At 51.7% G+C, this 16,553-nt stretch overlaps 1 protein-coding gene across 3 annotated transcripts in view; it reads left to right on the top strand.

Annotated features, from left to right (window-relative positions):
- TM9SF4 (transmembrane 9 superfamily member 4) overlaps nt 1-16,052 on the top strand; it is a 57,802-nt gene extending 41,750 nt beyond the window's left edge. For all 3 annotated transcript variants that reach the window (XM_059133583.1, XM_059133584.1, XM_059133585.1), the window contains 9 exons: nt 1,758-1,890; nt 2,909-2,990; nt 3,086-3,161; nt 6,338-6,421; nt 8,235-8,410; nt 8,898-8,961; nt 10,078-10,197; nt 11,031-11,120; nt 14,150-16,052. In XM_059133583.1, coding sequence (XP_058989566.1) covers nt 1,758-1,890; nt 2,909-2,990; nt 3,086-3,161; nt 6,338-6,421; nt 8,235-8,410; nt 8,898-8,961; nt 10,078-10,197; nt 11,031-11,120; nt 14,150-14,299 — 975 coding nt within the window. In that variant the 3' untranslated portion in view covers nt 14,300-16,052. The remainder of the gene's footprint in view (nt 1-1,757; nt 1,891-2,908; nt 2,991-3,085; nt 3,162-6,337; nt 6,422-8,234; nt 8,411-8,897; nt 8,962-10,077; nt 10,198-11,030; nt 11,121-14,149) is intronic.
- The last annotated feature ends 501 nt before the right edge of the window (nt 16,053-16,553 follow it).

Genomic DNA, 16,553 nt, shown 5'->3' with positions numbered 1-16,553 from the left:
TGATGCGGGGCTCGATCCCAGGGCTCTGGGATCATGACCTGAGCCGAAGGCAGAGGCTTTAACCCACTGAGCCACCCAGGCACCCCAACACATAGGTCTTAATCTCAGGTTTGTGAGTTCAAGCCCTATGTTGGGTGTTGGGCCTACTTAAAAAAATTTTTAAAAAAATCTAAAAACTGTTCCACTTGTCAGAATATATAGATAAGACAGGAAAGTGTGACAAACTTGAAAAAGAGTCAATAGTTAAAAGAACTGGTTTTAGGGACGCCTGGGTGGCTCAGTTGGTTAAGCAGCTGCCTTCGGCTCAGGTCATGATCCCAGCGTCCTGGGATCGAGTCCCACATCGGGCTCCTTGCTCAGCAGGGAGCCTGCTTCTCCCTCTGCCTCTGCCTGCCATTCTGTCTGCCTGTGCTCGCTCTCTCCCCTTCTCTCTCTCTGATAAATAAATAAAATCTTTAAAAAAAAAAAAAAAAAAAAAGAACTGGTTTTAAAAAGTCCCAAAATCTCTAATGTAAGAATGAACAAAAAATTTACTGACTAGGAAATGGCAAGTGAACATGTGAAAAAACATTTTTACCTCAGGGATGGTTATCCATCCCCACCCCACCCCAAAACAGATTCAAACAATATGAGAAGACAGTTCAGGACCTTCAGATCAGTCATATATAGTATAGTAGTCATCGGCAGCAAGGTGGATGTGAGCTAAGCACTTTTCCACGCCACCCATGCAAGTATAAATTTGTAGTTTCCTGAAAAGTTACGTATTGGCTATACATAGCACAAACTATAAAATAGTTAACTTGCTTTGATGTCATTCTTTTAGAATTTTCCAAAGGAAACTATCAGAACCCCCAAAGACTTGGTCTAGGTGTATTTATTATAGCTCTATTTATAATTTAAATAAACTAGATGTAGCCTGATATTCCATAAAAATGGATTGGCTATGTTATGGTGCAGTTATACAATAGAAAGTTGTACCGACATTAAAATACTAATTGCAGAGTATTTATTGGAAATGAGGAAATGCTTATGATCAAACATCACCTGAAAATAACTAAGTATGCAATAAATAGGGTCTGATTCCAATTTTGTGTTTAAAAATTATATATACATATGCATATATATACATACACACATACATAAAGAGCTAAAAGAAATGTGTCAAAACAATGATCTCATTAAGTGCTGGGAGTATAAATTGTGTTTTTCTACTTTTTTTTTTTTTTTTTTTTTTAAATTTTGAGTTTACTTATGAGCCCTGGGATCATGACCTGAGCCAAAGGCAGATGCTTAACGACTGAGCCACCCAGGCGCCCCTACTATAAACATTTATTATTTTTTATTCATTTGAAGCATACTATGTGCCAGAAAAATTTTTTTTACTTTTTTATTGCATAAGAGCACATACTATTTTTATAATAAGTCAAAAAAAATTGCTTTTAAATTTCACCACTCAAAAAAACTCTCAGTTAACATTTCAGTGTGCTGATGTTTACACTCTTTTTCCATGCACAAGGGTTGTGGAATTTGGGGAGGAGTTTTGCCTTTTATGTAGCTGTAAGCCTCATGTTTGTGCCCTCCTTTTCTGCGTGACATTTCTCTGGGGAGTACTTTGTCATGTCGTGTACTCTCAGGTCAGAGTGGAGGCTGGCTGACACCCAAAGGACCCTCAGCCCTAGTCTGGGGGCGTGGGTCCCTGCAGGAGCTGCGTCCTCTGGGCCCCAAGAAGCAGCCTCACTTCTGGCCCTTTGCTGCAGGAAGACACCATGGAAGAGTCTGGGTGGAAGCTGGTACACGGAGACGTCTTCAGGCCCCCCCAGTACCCTATGATCCTCAGCTCCCTCCTGGGCTCAGGCATTCAGCTCTTCTGTATGATCCTCATCGTCATCTGTGAGTGGGCCTGCTGGGGCTAGCAGTGGGGTCCTGTCACCAGAGAGCACAGGCCTGAGTCTCAGAGAGGTGGCCTCCCACCCCTGGAGAACGGGGCAGGTCTGCACCACTGGGCCAGACAGAGTCATCTATGCCAGCAGGAGGGCCGGGTCCTCTCAGCACCAGGCTCTGGTGGTTGGCTGCGCCTCGGGGCGCTCCAGCACTGTGGTTCGCCTCCCACGTCCACTCTCAGCAAAACCACACACCAGTGCCTCCCTCGGCAGTCAGGCTTTAAGTGACTTACACAAGTCAGCACCAGGTCTTTTCTCAGAAAACAACCCCCCAAACCCTAATATATAGTAATTATAGACAGTTCTGAAGTCAGTCTGCCTAAAAAAACTTTTTTTACCATTTAAACTATTTTTTAATTGACACATAACACTATGTAAGGTGTACAGTACAACAGTTTGCTGTGTGTATATATGGTGAAATGATCACAGTGGTAAGTTTAGTTAACATTCATTACCGCACATAGTTACATGCTTTTTTTTATTGTGATGAGAACATTTAAGACCTAATCTCTTAGCAGCACATCTGCCTAAGTTTGTATCTCAGGCTCACGCCGCTGGGCTTTGTGACTTTGGACACCTCCCTTGACCTCTGCGAACCTGTTTTCTCATTTGAGAACTGGATAAGCAGCACCCCCCACTCGTCGCAGGGCCAAGAAGGCAGGTGCAGTGAGCAGGCATCCATGATGGTCTGAGCTCTGTGCTGGCCAGTTGTAAGTGCTCTGTGGGCTGGAAGCTGCAGGGAACATGTGGCCAGCCAGCACCTGGCAGCTGCTGCTGTCCTGTGAACCCTGGCTAAGACCGATCTTCTGTAGAGAGCGAGGGAGTATGCTGTCAGAAAGGCCAAGGGAAGAGGGAACCTCATCAAGCCTCATCTGCCCTGGGCCCTGAGTACCAGCCTGGGATGGGGCCGGGGCCCTGGGACCCTGGCCATCAGCCGCCCTGTCTCTCTTCTCCCTCTCCCTCCACAGTCGTGGCCATGCTTGGGATGCTGTCACCCTCCAGCCGGGGAGCTCTCATGACCACGGCCTGCTTCCTCTTCATGTTCATGGGGTAGGTGTGTCTGAGTGAACTCCGGGGCTTGCCCAGGCAGCCTGCCCTTAAACTAACAAATCTCCCTGGTGTGGCTCCGTACCATTCCCCCACAGGGTGTTCGGTGGATTTGCTGCTGGCCGGCTGTACCGTACTCTGAAAGGCCATCGGTGGAAGAAAGGAGCCTTCTGTGTAAGCATCCTAACCTCCTCCCAGTGTTGGTGTGGAGCTGATAAGCTTCTTCCTGGGCTTCTCAGCAGTGTGGGTAGTCTGTGGTAGGGTTTAGGATCAGAGGTATAGAGGACCAGAGGATGGTATTGGGGGTCACACACCCAAGGGGAGGGAATGCTGCGTTCCCACCACAAGCACCTTGGGACCTCTGAGGGCCCTTGCTGCTATATCCATAAGAAGAGGGGATTGAATTTCGGTGGTTTTTAGCCTATGTTGTTTGTTGGCTAAAATAAGAGAAGAAATAGGAGATTCAGAATAACAGGATTTGACACCAAGCCTTGGTGTCAGAGTTTAAAGCCAGAAACTGATGAGCAGGGCTGCTGGGAGGACACCCTGCCCAGTGGAGTAGAGAGAACTACCTGCCCAGGGCAGAAGAAGCCAGGCCCAGGTTGCTTTCAGCCTGTCTTCAGATTTGCGTGCCTCCATTTCCTCTTCAGGGAGGACAGCTTCTGTCCTCTGTCCTCCTGGTGGTCGGGAGAGTTTCTGGCAACAGAAAAGACCACAGAAACTGGCAGAAGCCTGGGACTTGACCCTATTACCTCCCAGGGAGCCATGACCCTGACCCTATCCCAGACAAGGAGGCCCCTAAAGCCACGAGAAACCCTTGTGTCAGACTGGAAGATCCTTTAGGAGTGGTCCTAAAACCATTCCCACTCTGTTGAAAGCCCCAGGGGAGCCCAGGCTGTTTCAGCTCCTGCTGCCACAACCCTGGCACAAAGTCCTCACTAGAAGAGCTGCAAAGGTGGCTTTTCTGGAAGAAGCAAAGAAAGGCCCTGAATTGTTGATGCATCAGGCATCTTCAGGCACACAAGATCCAGGGATCTACAGAGGTGTGGAACCCAGACAGTACCCTATACAGCTCTTCCCTGGGAGGCCTCCCACAGGTACCCCAGGACCTCCCTCCGCAGGCCCCATGCCACACCCCGCCTCTCTGCCCCACACCTCCTTGCTTCTGGTGGTGGCAGCGTTCACCATGACCCCCAGGCCATACCGCTGGGTTGCTTCCTTGCCTCCTACTCCCTTCTGCCCACCGCCTCTCAGACGACAGGTGTTGATGGTTTGCCTGCCAAATGGTCCATGAATTTCCTCCCTGCTGCAGCTCTGGCTCTAGAACTCTTGCCCAGGTTTTGGGCATTTTTGCCTCTCGCCTAGACCCTAGGCATCCCTGGTGTCCCTGCAAGATTCTGACCCTTCCCTGGTGCTCTGGGCATTGCTGTGGCCCGCAGTGATGCGGACCTCTCACTGCTTGTCTCTCCTCTGGCCTCTGTCTTCCCTTCTGTATGGACACACTGCTCCCTCACTCCCCTTACCTCATCCTTTACGTCTTAGCGTCACCCTCTAGAAGCCACCTCCCCTCCTCCCCCCATTCTGACTTCTTTGTCCTCCTTGGCACCCCAGAGGAGCCTAGGTAGAGCCTCGTGCCTACAAGTAGTGCCATGGAGGTGGGTCTCCATCTGTGGCTCTGTCTGCCTCACTGGAACTCTTCTCCTGTTCTCACTCATTGTGCTGTGTGGACAGCACGATGTCCAGTCTATAAATTCCTGCTAGGAGGGCCAACAGACGCCCTGCTAGACACAGCAGAGTAAAGCAGGACCGTGCAGGCAGGGAGGAAATGACATTTGAGCTGGGCCTTGAAGAGGAGGGTTTTAGATAGACTGAAGCAGCCAGCAGGGCAGCCTGGGGTTCTGGAATCTCCTAGATCCTAGTCCTGGCTCTGTCCTTTTTCAGTTTCCCCATCTCTCCAGTGGGGGATGGTCACACCTACCTTTCAGGGGCTTTGTAGATGGAAGGAGACTGCACAGAAGGCCCTAGACACAGCATTAGCACTCAGGCAGCAGATACCCTGAGACGGTGCTCACTCTGCCTGCACCAGCCCAGGGACAGCAACATGCAGGAGCCTCAGCCAGTTACTGGGTGTGGGAGAGCTGTGGGCAAAAGGTGAAGTTGGTGTTGGAGGCCAAGTGCCAGCTTGCAGGGAGCCTCAGGCATCGTGGTCAGTGGCCCTCCTGGATGCTCAGGCAGCCCTAGCAGTGAAGGAAGCTCCTGTAGGTCTGGGGCTTCGGTTCTGTGTTCCTGGGCCCCAGCCGAAGAGATTGACTGGACAGAATATAGCTCAGTGGGTCGGGGCTTGGCCTCTGGGCTCAGACTGCTTGTGTTTGAGCCCCTGATTCTTCCTTAACTGTGAAGTTGGAGTGTGTATTTAACACTGCTGGACCTCAGTGTCCTCTTCTTTTTCTTTCTTTTTTTTTTTTTTTTTAAGAATTTATTTATTTACTTGAGAGAGAGCAAGAGCACAGAGGGAGACAGAGAAGCAGACTCCCCAAGGAGCCCAGTTTGCGGCTCCATCACAGGACCCTGGGATCATGACCTGAGCCAAAGTCAGACGTTAAACTGACTGAGCCATCCAGGGGCCCCAGTGTCCTCTTCTTTAAAAGGGAATAATGAGGGGCCTCTGGCTGGCTTAGTTGTTAAGCATCTGCTTTCGGCTCAGGTCATGATCCCGGTATCCCAGGATCGAGCCCTGCATCAGGCTCCCTGCTCAGTGGGGAGCCTGCTTCTCCTCCTCCTACTCCCCCGGCTTATGTTCCCCCTCTCATTGTGTCTATCTATCTCAAATAAATAAAATCCAAAAAAATTTTTTAAATAAATAAATGAAAGCAAATAATGATAATCCTTTCCATCTGGCCCATACGATTAGGTGAGCTGATGTGTGTGGAGGCCAGCACCTGCCACCCCTAAGACAGTTCAGGCTTACCCACCACTCTAGGCAGTTTTTGTTGGGATCCACATATACATGTTTTTTAAAAGTTTTATTTATTCATTCCCACTCAACAAATGTTTATTGAGCAGCTACTGAGTTCTAAATGCTGGGCGTACATCAGTGGATAGGAAGGGGGTAGGGACTACAACACTCTCTCCCAAGGAGCTCACAGTCTCTGGGGGCAGCAGGCCTTGGCCAGGTAACAGTACATAACCAGAATGGGATGAGGGCAAGGAATGGGCAGTTCAGGGGATGCTTTCTGGAAGGAATTACCCTGGAGCTGGATCCTGATGGACAAGGAGGGCTGAGAGCCTCTAGTCTGGGAGCCTCACTGGAACAGGTGGCAGCACCCCAGCCTGGTCTCCCTTGCTTGCAGACGGCAACACTCTACCCTGGCGTGGTTTTTGGCATCTGCTTCGTTTTGAATTGCTTCATCTGGGGAAAGCACTCATCAGGAGCAGTAAGTAAGGGGGTACCAGCTGTGCTGGGTCCCACTCTGGGAGGTCACTTCCTGCTGTTCTCTTCCCTTTTTTGAGTCCCCGGAGTTCCGTTCCCAGCCCTGGGGCCTGAGGGCTCCCCGGGGTTTCCCCCTCCCTACCCATCCAGCTGCCCGTGCTCCGGCCCTGGCCTTCTTGTGCACTTTTGCAGAGAGCTGGCCAAAGCTCACTTCTCTAAAGGGAGATTTCCACAGCCCAGGGGCCAGCTGGGGAATCTCCCTTGGCCTGAGCCAAGGGAAAGCTGCCTGGTGTGAGTTTATTAGGTCAGTATCCCAAACAGGGCTCTCCTCCTCTTGTCCCTGCCCCTTGGATCCAGTCCCCATAAGTTGTCCTGCCTTCAGTGCAGGGATCCTGCCTGCCCCGGTCATTGCCTACAGCTGCCCAAGACTCACTGAGTAGGACTGTGAGCTCGGTGGGGGGCAGGGAGATGGGTTTTCCATCCGCTCCCTCAATCCCTGGCAGGGCTGCAGGGGAGGTGGGGCAGGCCTTTGCCCTGGAGCCTTAGCGGGTAGAGCCACTCCCCTCACTGCAGGTGCCCATTTGTTAGAGGTCTTCTGGGGTGCGAAAGGACAGGCTTCTTTGCAGCAGTCTGGGAAGTCGCCCTCAGAAAAGACAGTCATGCTCTTCCTCTCACTTCCTCTTTTCTACCTGTTGTTCCTTCTCTCTCTCAACACTTTCTTCCCAGTTACCAACCACTCATGATAAATACTCATCGGAGAAATTTTGGAAAGTACAGAGAAGTTGATGTAATCTGTAATCTTAACGATGTGTCCACATCGTTAGTATATTTTTGCAGTCTTTTAAGCTATATTTAAAATAGAATGATGAAATTTTAAATTTATAATGAAATAGCAAACATTTATATCATGCTTGCATTGGAGTAAGTACTGTTCTAAACACTTTGCCCATATTAATTCGCTTCCTCCAGTTTGCATGATTCTTGTAAAAACAATACTGAAATGAACAGGAAAAGAAGCAAATGAAAAGTCAGTTCTAACCCCTACCTCCCCCCTGAGGAAGTATTGTTAACTTCTGGCCACAGCCTTCTGTAGACACATAAACATATAAATATTGGGGTGGTTCTCTTAAAATGGAGTCTTTTTTTTTTTTTTAAGATTTTATTTATTTATTTGACAGAGAGAGATCACAAGTAGGCAGAGAGGCAGGCAGAGACAGACGGAGAAGCAGGCTCCCTGCAGAGCAGAGAGCCTAATGCAGGGCTCGATCCCAGAACCAAGATCATGACCGGAGCGGAGGGCAGTGGCTTAACTCACTGAGTCACCCAGGCGCCCCTTAAAATGGAATCTTATACATACAGTTTTGTAACCTGCTTTTTTTTTTTTTACTTCATAGTATATTTATGATGTATTATTTTAACAAAACTGGGAACATACGATTTGTACACTTGTGTTTTTGCCCTTTTGTCTCCAGTTCACATACCACCTAATTCTCCTTCATTCTGGCCTCATCTCCCCCTCATGTTCTTGGTCCTTCTTTGTTCTTTCTCTACTTCCTCCCTAGCTGACAAGCTCCTCTGGGATGCCATGGTTCCTTCTCCACCTCATAGCCCAAATGGTCCTCCATGTGCCCTCCGCTTTTCCCCAGGGCTGACTCAGTCCCAGGAGGTTCTGGCCAGGAACCTTGAAGGGGGTGGGGGGTGTCTGCAGGACCTTCCCCACCATGGTGGCCCTCCTTCTTTGGGACCCGATGGGTCCCTCTCCCCCCTGCACAACCCCTGGGCCTTATGGGGGGTGGCTCATGGCGCTGTCCCCACAGGTGCCCTTCCCCACCATGGTGGCCCTGCTGTGCATGTGGTTTGGGATCTCCCTGCCCCTTGTCTACCTGGGCTACTACTTCGGCTTCCGCAAGCAGCCGTATGACAACCCCGTGCGCACCAACCAGATTCCCCGGCAGATCCCTGAACAGCGATGGTACATGAACCGGTTTGTCGGGTGAGTCTCTAGCAGGGCCAAGGCCGATGCTGTCCTCAGCCATTTCCTTGGGAGGACATGGAACGAGTCCCCTCCCCCGGGGTTGTTGTGACTGATGTTCAGCAGCTCCAGCAGGCTCTAGTAGACTTCATGAAAGTTTAACTTCACTCCAGGTTCAAGAGGACCAAGTTGTAGCCAGACTTGGTGTTGGCATAGGAACCGGGACAGGGAAGGAAGGGGTGGAAGAAGCAGGTGAGGCAGGTTAAGACCATCACGCAGATCTAGGCAACTTACCTACCTCTCTGTACCTCAGTTTCCCCATCAATAAAATGGGGAGAATGGTGCCCACCTTGCCACCCTCTCAGGAGGCTGTATGGTATGAAAGCATGCCAGGGAGCTAGAACCACCACAGCTGTGTGCGCACCGTCCTCCGGGCCGCCTGGGAGGAGCCCGGGTCCCCCAGTGGTCTGGGTCTCCTGGCGGCGTTAACCCTCCCCTTGTGCTGCAGCATTCTCATGGCCGGGATCCTGCCCTTCGGTGCCATGTTCATCGAGCTTTTCTTCATCTTCAGCGTGAGTACCGCTTCTCCCCAGGGCTGGGTCAGCCCACAGGGTTGGTGGGGACGCTCCCCTGCCCTGTGCATTAGCCTGATCCCTGTCCCTCTGCTCATCTGCTCTGCCTCTTACCACCTGTGAGATTTCAGACGGGCCCTTTCGCCTCTCGGGGTCCCCACTCATCACCCCAAAATGGGATTGACAGTCCCGCCCCTCGGGATGGCTTAGAAGGAAACATGAGATAGGCCACATGTGTGGGGGTCTGGTGTGGGAAGTTGGAGCTGCTTCGGTAGCCTTGCAGCCAGACTCCACCATTGTTCATCCTGCGGCCTCTGCTTTGAGTTCCAGGTCCCCACACATCTTGGTCTGCTATTCAGAACTCTTAGGAAAGTGGGGGGAATGATTCCTAATTCTCTAGATCACCGTGAGGCTGGAGTGGGAATTTCTAGAAGAGGCACATGCTTGGCATTCAGGCAGTACTTGTTTAATAGTGGCTGTCGTGATGATGCTGACCCCTGCCCAGCCCTGCCAAGGTGGAAGTTGGCAGAAGCGCTTCTCAAAGACACCTATGCCTGCTGACCTGGCTCAGTGGCCTGCCCCACCCAGCCCTGCCTAAGAAAGGGTCAGAGGATGGGTTGGCTGCCTGCCCCCCCACCCCAGGAGGCCACCTTATTCTGTGGGACCCTGAGCGAATGAATCACCAGCCTCTCTGAGCCTTGGCTTCCTCACCTGTAAATGGCCACACTTTTATAGACTTAAATTTGGAGATGGATGCACGTAAAGCATGTAGCACCTGACGTAGCATGCAGGAGGCTGCCCTGGTGGTGGCCGCTGTGTGATTTTGATTGGGGCGGGATTCATTGTTTTCCACAAGCTGTTGAGTTCAGGCTGGGGTCTACCCATTGCAGGGTCACCCATGCCCCAGCTGCTCCCTAAGAACAGCCTGGCTCACCCAGAGAAAGGGGCCGTCAGAACCACATGCCAGGCCCACAGACCCCAGTGATATCATGATGGTGCCCTTCCCTGGTGGCAGTTGGTGTGGTAGTTATAACTGCAGAGTGGTTTTCTGAGAGCAGGCAGTGTATGCTGCATGAAGGCAGGCCAAGCTGAAGGCCAGCTGTGATGTGTCCACAGGCCATCTGGGAGAATCAGTTCTATTACCTTTTTGGCTTCCTGTTCCTTGTCTTCATCATCCTGGTGGTGTCGTGTTCACAAATCAGCATCGTCATGGTGTACTTCCAGCTCTGTGCAGAGGTAAGGGGAGTGGGGCCGGGATTTGGGGGTGAGGAGAGCTGGGGCCTGCATTGAATGGGTCATTGAAGCTGCCTGGGTTTCCCAGGTGGACCTCCTTCCTCTGGCTATGAGCTCTTGGGCAAGTACATCACTTCACTTCACTAAGCCTCGCTTTATTCAGCTGTAGACTGGAGTTGATCCCTACCTCACAGCATAGTCACGTGCAGTAGTCATAGCAACATGAGAGAAGGATGGTAGATTGTCAGTACAAAGTCCACTCCAGTAGTGGCTTCTCCAGTAGCTGATGCAGATTGGGTGGCCTTCCCTCCCTCTGGGCACTAGCTCTTGGCAGGGCCCCTCGATATGGGCTCTGGGACACACAGCTGGTGCTAAAACCCTGGCTTAGTAGCTGTGGTTGGGCAGTTTCGTAACTTCTCTGTGCCTTCCATCCCTCATCATGTGACACGGCAGCAATAGGGCCTGATGGGCCTACTACAAGGAGTGAACGAGCTGATTCACGTAGAGCACTTAGAATGGTGCCTGGCACGTCGTGAGCATTTGCTCAGGAAATGTTAGTTGTTTTTTTGCTGTGGCCCTCGGTGATCTTTTTTTTTTTTTTAATCGAGATCTCATTGATGAACAGTAGAGTTTATCCTTTTTAGTCTCCATCTCTTGTATGCATTTTTAGAAATGCGTACAGTTGTGTAACCACGATCACAGTCCAGATATAAAACATTCCCATCACCCCAAATATTACTGTTCTCGCCTAAGGCCTTTAGCTCCTCAGGCAACCATGAACCTTCGGGAAGAGATTACACCTGGAGAAGATGACTCTGCTTTTTTTTCCTCTTCAGGATTACCGCTGGTGGTGGAGGAATTTCCTAGTCTCCGGGGGATCTGCCTTCTACGTCCTCGTCTATGCCATCTTTTACTTTGTTAACAAGGTACGGCCCTGTGTGAAGAGGCCCCCAGCCCTCTCAGCGCCGGCTGGGGGAGAGGAGGGTGCTGGGGAAAAACCAAAGTGTCTGAGTCTCTCGTGCCACGAGTGGGGAGAACCAAAGCCATTTTGTTCTAGAGCATGCATCTTTTTAGGACAGAGAGGATCCGTGTTCTGTGTGTTTTGAGGGACAAAAGCCTTACAATAAAGGACAGTGAGAATACTGCAGCAAAACCTATGAGATACAGCCAAAGCAGAACTTAAAGGAGATCTCTCATCTTACAGTGCTTGCTATTCATAAGAAATGAGAGAGACTGGAAATGTCGTACATTCCTTGGGTTAGGAAAAAGAGCAATAACATGAAAGAACAAAGAAAGTAGATGAAAAGGAGTTCATAAAGACAGAAGCAAAAAGTACTGAAAGCACCTTTAGCACCTTTAGGAACTCAGGTATACCCACAGAGCTCGCTGTCCCCAAGAGCCGAGTGAGTAAGAATACAGCACTGCCCGCTCACCACGCTCGTTGTGGTAGGTTCACACGTGACACGTAAGCCACGTGAGCCCCTGAAAGGAGTATAGGCTCGCTGTGGTGGACCCCTCCCTCCCAGGGGTGCCACTGAAGATGGTCTCCCCCGCTGTGCTTCGGGTCTCCAGAACCCAAAGAGAGGCGGTCCTCTGTTTGCAGCCAGGCTGTGTTCCCAAACCAGAGTCACGGGCCAGGTGGTGGGAGCTTGGGATGCCCTCTCGCAAAACGGTCAGGTTAGAGAGGATGGTGTGGGTCATCCTGAGGTGGTGCTCCAGCCCTGCTTCCGGTTTGCTGACTGTGCCCCTGTTCTCCAGCCGTCCCAGCAAGGGATCGCAGAGCTCAGCAGTCAGCAAACTCGAGCCCGTGTGCTGGTGGGCCTGTTTCTATAAACGAGGTGTGGCTGGAACACAGCCATGCTCGTTCATTTACATACATCTGCGGCTGCTCTCACACGGTAGTGGCAGCGTTGCATGGTTGTGACAGAGGCCACGTGGCCGACAAAACCTGAACTCTGTATAATCTGGCCCTTTGAGAAAAAGTTCGCTGACCCCTGCTCTGGCACATCCAGTGACAGAAGATATCCCCTCCTGGCATGCTCCTGCTCTTTGGCTAGCTCCTGTCGTTACAGAGGTCTTCCTTGATTCACACTGAAACCCGCCCCGCTGTCACTTCTGTCTTTAGGCCATAGTCTCAGTCCTAGAATCAACCAGAACAAATCTAATTTCCCTCCTCTATAGCCCATATTCATCAGAACTCTTGAGTAAAAAGTGACTAAAACTGAGTATCAGCTGGCTTAAGCAAAAAAGAGAATGTATTGACTGGTATCCCTGGAAATTGAAGAAGCCGGAGTTCTAGCTTTAGGCATAGTTCAATCCAGCATTTCAAAGGATGTTGGATGTGTGTTTTCTTGGCTTTAATCTGCATGCAGGACCTTGCCTCAGAGTGGAAAGATGCCGGGGCAGCCCTAGAGTCTTCTTTTTCCAACCTCACAGCCCTAGAGCTAGAAGAACATCCTTCCTCTACTGTCAGGTGATCAGTCCCAGGGAAGCTGCTCAGACCAGGTTACACGCCATCCCGCACTGTTACACAGGTCCAGCAGAATGGTCTGCTCTCATCAGCTACCCAGCATAGGTGTTGTATTAAAGCTGACAGCCCCAACAGGACCGCAGAGCAGGGAGTAGGTACCCCAAAACCTCAGGAAGATGGAAGATGGGAGATAGTGTTGAGCAAAGAAAACCTAGCTACATGGCCTCCGGTATTGCCCCCCAGGGTCCTATCACAACCTCCTGTCCTTCTTCCTCCCTGTGCCCAGTCTTTCCTCTCTGTTCTAAAAACCTCCACCCCGTGTCCCAGAGCCTGACTGTAAAATGACAGCCTTGGCCTGTGGAATTGTAAGAGCCTTTCTGGCCATGCCTGATTGCCTTGTCCCTTTCCCAGTTTCACCACTGGGTTTACCACTGCCCTGTCCCCTTCCTCCCTCACCCCTTCTCCAGCCCTGAGAAAGCTTGTGAAATGGGAGGGTTGAGCCTGAAAACATGGCCTTCATCTCCTGGCTTGAGGATATTTGACCTTGGGGAGAAGGTCTTTATTGATTTCCTCTGAGCTCCTGACATTTGTGACCATGTGTCTGTCCACGAGTCCTGGCATAGTCCCCACTCGGGCCCTGGTGTGCCAAGCACATCTTGAGACCATGGTTCCAGCCTCGCTCCAGTTAGCCCAGCAAACACCAGCACAGCCCAGGTCCTGGTGTCTCTGCCAAGCCGCTACCCTTGACAGAGCAGTCCCATGTGCTCCCAGATGCAACCCCTGGGAGATGTTAACCACAGTGATGGAAGTGTTCTCAGGAGGCGAGGACTGTAGGCTGCCTTACGGTGGCTCTCCGCTCCTTAAGCTGGGAGCCTTGGATGCCTCTCTCCTCTCTCTCCTCTCTCTCCTCTCTCCCCTCCCTGGCTGCCGCTCCAGCCCTCCAGGAATGTCGCTGTGCTGTTCTGGGGATTGTGGAGGGTGATACAGCTGTGGCCCTTCCTGCCTAAGGCCTTCTGGCCCCGCCCCCTGGAGGGCACCCCCCCCCCCCATTTCCCAGTGAGCTCCCAGGCCTGTCTCCAGGAAGAGTCCTGTACCCTGCTCCCCACACAGGGCAGAAATGGACCGAGTCAGTGGAATTGGGTCCTGGACCTCCCCCAGCCCTCCAGCCCCAGTCTGAAATCCCATGTCCTTCTGCTTCCTAGTTGGGTAACTGTGGGTGTGGTTGGACCCTGCTGTGCCCCATCTGCTATGGGGGTCACGAGCACTGGAAGCAATGCATGGCCCCGGGTGCCGACAAAGGCTTGCCGTGGCCGTGAGCTCTGGCGGCCCCTCACTGCCCACTGGGAGTGAGCCCCTTCCCCTTCCCAGGCTTTAGCTTCGCCAAAAGATCAGTGAGAAGGTCGGGGCGGGGGCACCCCTGCTGGCCATGGTAGGCTGGCACTAAGTGTCCCCCCACACCCCTTTCTCTCTCCACTCGTGCCCCAGCTGGACATCGTTGAGTTCATCCCCTCTCTCCTGTACTTTGGCTACACGGCCCTCATGGTCCTGTCCTTCTGGCTTCTCACGGGCACCATCGGCTTCTACGCAGCCTACATGTTTGTCCGCAAGATCTACGCTGCTGTGAAGATAGACTGATGGGGTGGACGTGGCCAGGCCCCCTCCGTCCATGGACAGGAAGCCACACTCTGCGTGGGGAACTGCAGGCACGCCAATAAAATAACTCGTGCTCGTTTGGAATATAACTCCTGGCACGGTGTTCCTGGATCCTGGGGCTGCGTGGGCGCGGGAGGGCCTGTAGATAAATCTTGGACTTTCCTTCATCATTTTATTCCAGTTCTGTGGGGGATGAGTTTTTTGTGGGTGGTTTTTTCTTCAGTGCTAAGAAAGTTCCCTCCAGCAGGAACTCTCAGACCTGTTTATTCAGGTTTATTTTTTTGGTTGGGGGTTTTCTCCTTAGTTTTTTTAACACATGGATCCAGGATGGATAAATCACCAAGACACTGGGTTTTGGTCACTGTCTCCACCTCAGTTCCTCAGGCTGTTGGCCACCCCACGATTAACTGGAAGAGGAAATGCCTGGCCTTCTGGGGCTTCGGTGAGGTTCCCGAGCCTCTCACGGCCCGTGCTCGCCATTGATGCCGCGACAAAGCACAGCTCTGGCTCGGACATCCTCAGTGCCAACCAGCCTCTACCAGCCCTGCCCCTCACTCTTCTCTCTCCCCCAGCCCCCTCCCTGGGTGGCCTAAGGCAGGGCTTCCAGCCAGGCCTCCAGGTCGACCAAGTCTCGGTTGCTCCAAGGAAAATCCCTTGGAAGTGCTCGGGGCCGCGATCCCCGGGACAGCAGGACTCACCCCTGCTCAGAGCAGTGGGAGTTGGCTGGACCAGAGAAGAGACTTGCAGTGAACTATTCGTGCCAAGAAACCCTGGGTCCAGGGCCAAGTATTCACAGAGTCAAGCCAAGCATCCACGTGTCTGTCTGGAATGAGGGTCCTCACCCCTCAGGATTGCTCCCCAGTACTTTCCTCAGGGGGGTTGCTGCTCTTTGCAAAGTTTGCTGGTGGCGGGCCCTCTCCTCTCCTGCTTCCAGGGCAGAGCAAGGCTGGGAGACCCCCATGCCCTCCTTTAGGTGGCTGGAGAGAGGCGTTCTCCCCCTGACGTCCCCTAGCCTCAATGCTCACACCCAGGTCTAGCCAGCCCTGTCCCCTCCACCTCCCATGGGATTCTTGCCTCCTTTGGGAGACATCCAGAAAACCGCTCGTGGGAAGGGAGATAAAAGGTCTGTTCTGTCGCTCTGTCCCCAATTCCCAGGAATAGGCAAGGAGCCAAGTTAGAAAGGGAGCTAAGGTGGCAAGCCTGACTCCTCTGGTCGGCACCCATCCCCTGCCCACCCTGTGTATGTTCCAGACATTTGTTCTGAAGTTGCAAAGACCAAACCCACCCTGGGATTATCCTTGCTTCGGCCCCTTCGGTACTCCCGCCACGAGACAAAGCTCAGGATGCTGGCTAAGCTAGGAACACACCCCACCCCCTTAACACCCTGCACCCCAACTCCAGATTCCCCCCAGCAGCCCCCACCCCCTCCACCAATCAAACCAGTGAACTTCTCAACCTTGCTCTCAGTGACTCCGTATTGCCAGGTGGTGTCTTTGGAGAAAAGGGAACCCAAACAGCAGAGAACGATATCGCAGGCTTTTGTTCACTCAAATCTCGGATTTTTTCCCTCAGAGATTTCTTTTGGGGGGGAATAGGGAAATGGACTCCTCACCAAGGGTTCAAACATCATCAACTTTTCTGACTTTTTTAATCATCGTCATTATTATTTTTAATTAAAAGATGCCTGTATGCCTTTTTTTGGTCCAATTGTAAATAAATATGCCATTGTCCTGTTGTCATGTCTCCGGAATCTCTTGCAAGGGTTAGGAGCCTGAGGTGAGACAACTTCCCCAAACGGGTTGAGCCGAGGGGTTTCCCTCAAAACTCATTCTCCGGTCAGGCTTTCTAGGGCTCTGCCACTGTTGTTCCCCTGTGTGGTACACATCCAGAACCTCTCCCATCTGCCCAGTCCCTCTCTCCTGAATCACAAGCATCTGCCCCGCTCCCACAAGTGGGAAAGGCCGTCACGTGTGAGCTTTGGTAGCACTGAGACCTGGTTTTAGATTCTCAGCTCCAATATTTTACTGCCAACTCACTTCAGCTCTCTGTCATCTAAGAGTCCTTCAAATAGAAACAGGTCACACTGGTTTATGTGCTAAGGGAACTTGATTGGTTGGTAAGTCATCAAGGAAAGAAGTGGTTTGGTTTCAGATCTGGATAGATCTGGGGGCTTAAGGAGTAGCCTTAGGAGTCTTTCTCCACTGTTCTTTTCTCTGGCTCATTCTGCTCCTTTGCC

This window comes from Mustela lutreola, chromosome 9 (genome assembly GCF_030435805.1).
Source record: "Mustela lutreola isolate mMusLut2 chromosome 9, mMusLut2.pri, whole genome shotgun sequence".
In the NCBI taxonomy this organism is placed as follows: Eukaryota; Metazoa; Chordata; class Mammalia; order Carnivora; family Mustelidae; genus Mustela; species Mustela lutreola.
Note: the sequence above shows the minus strand (reverse complement) of the source record. Positions and strands in the feature narration are given on the sequence as shown.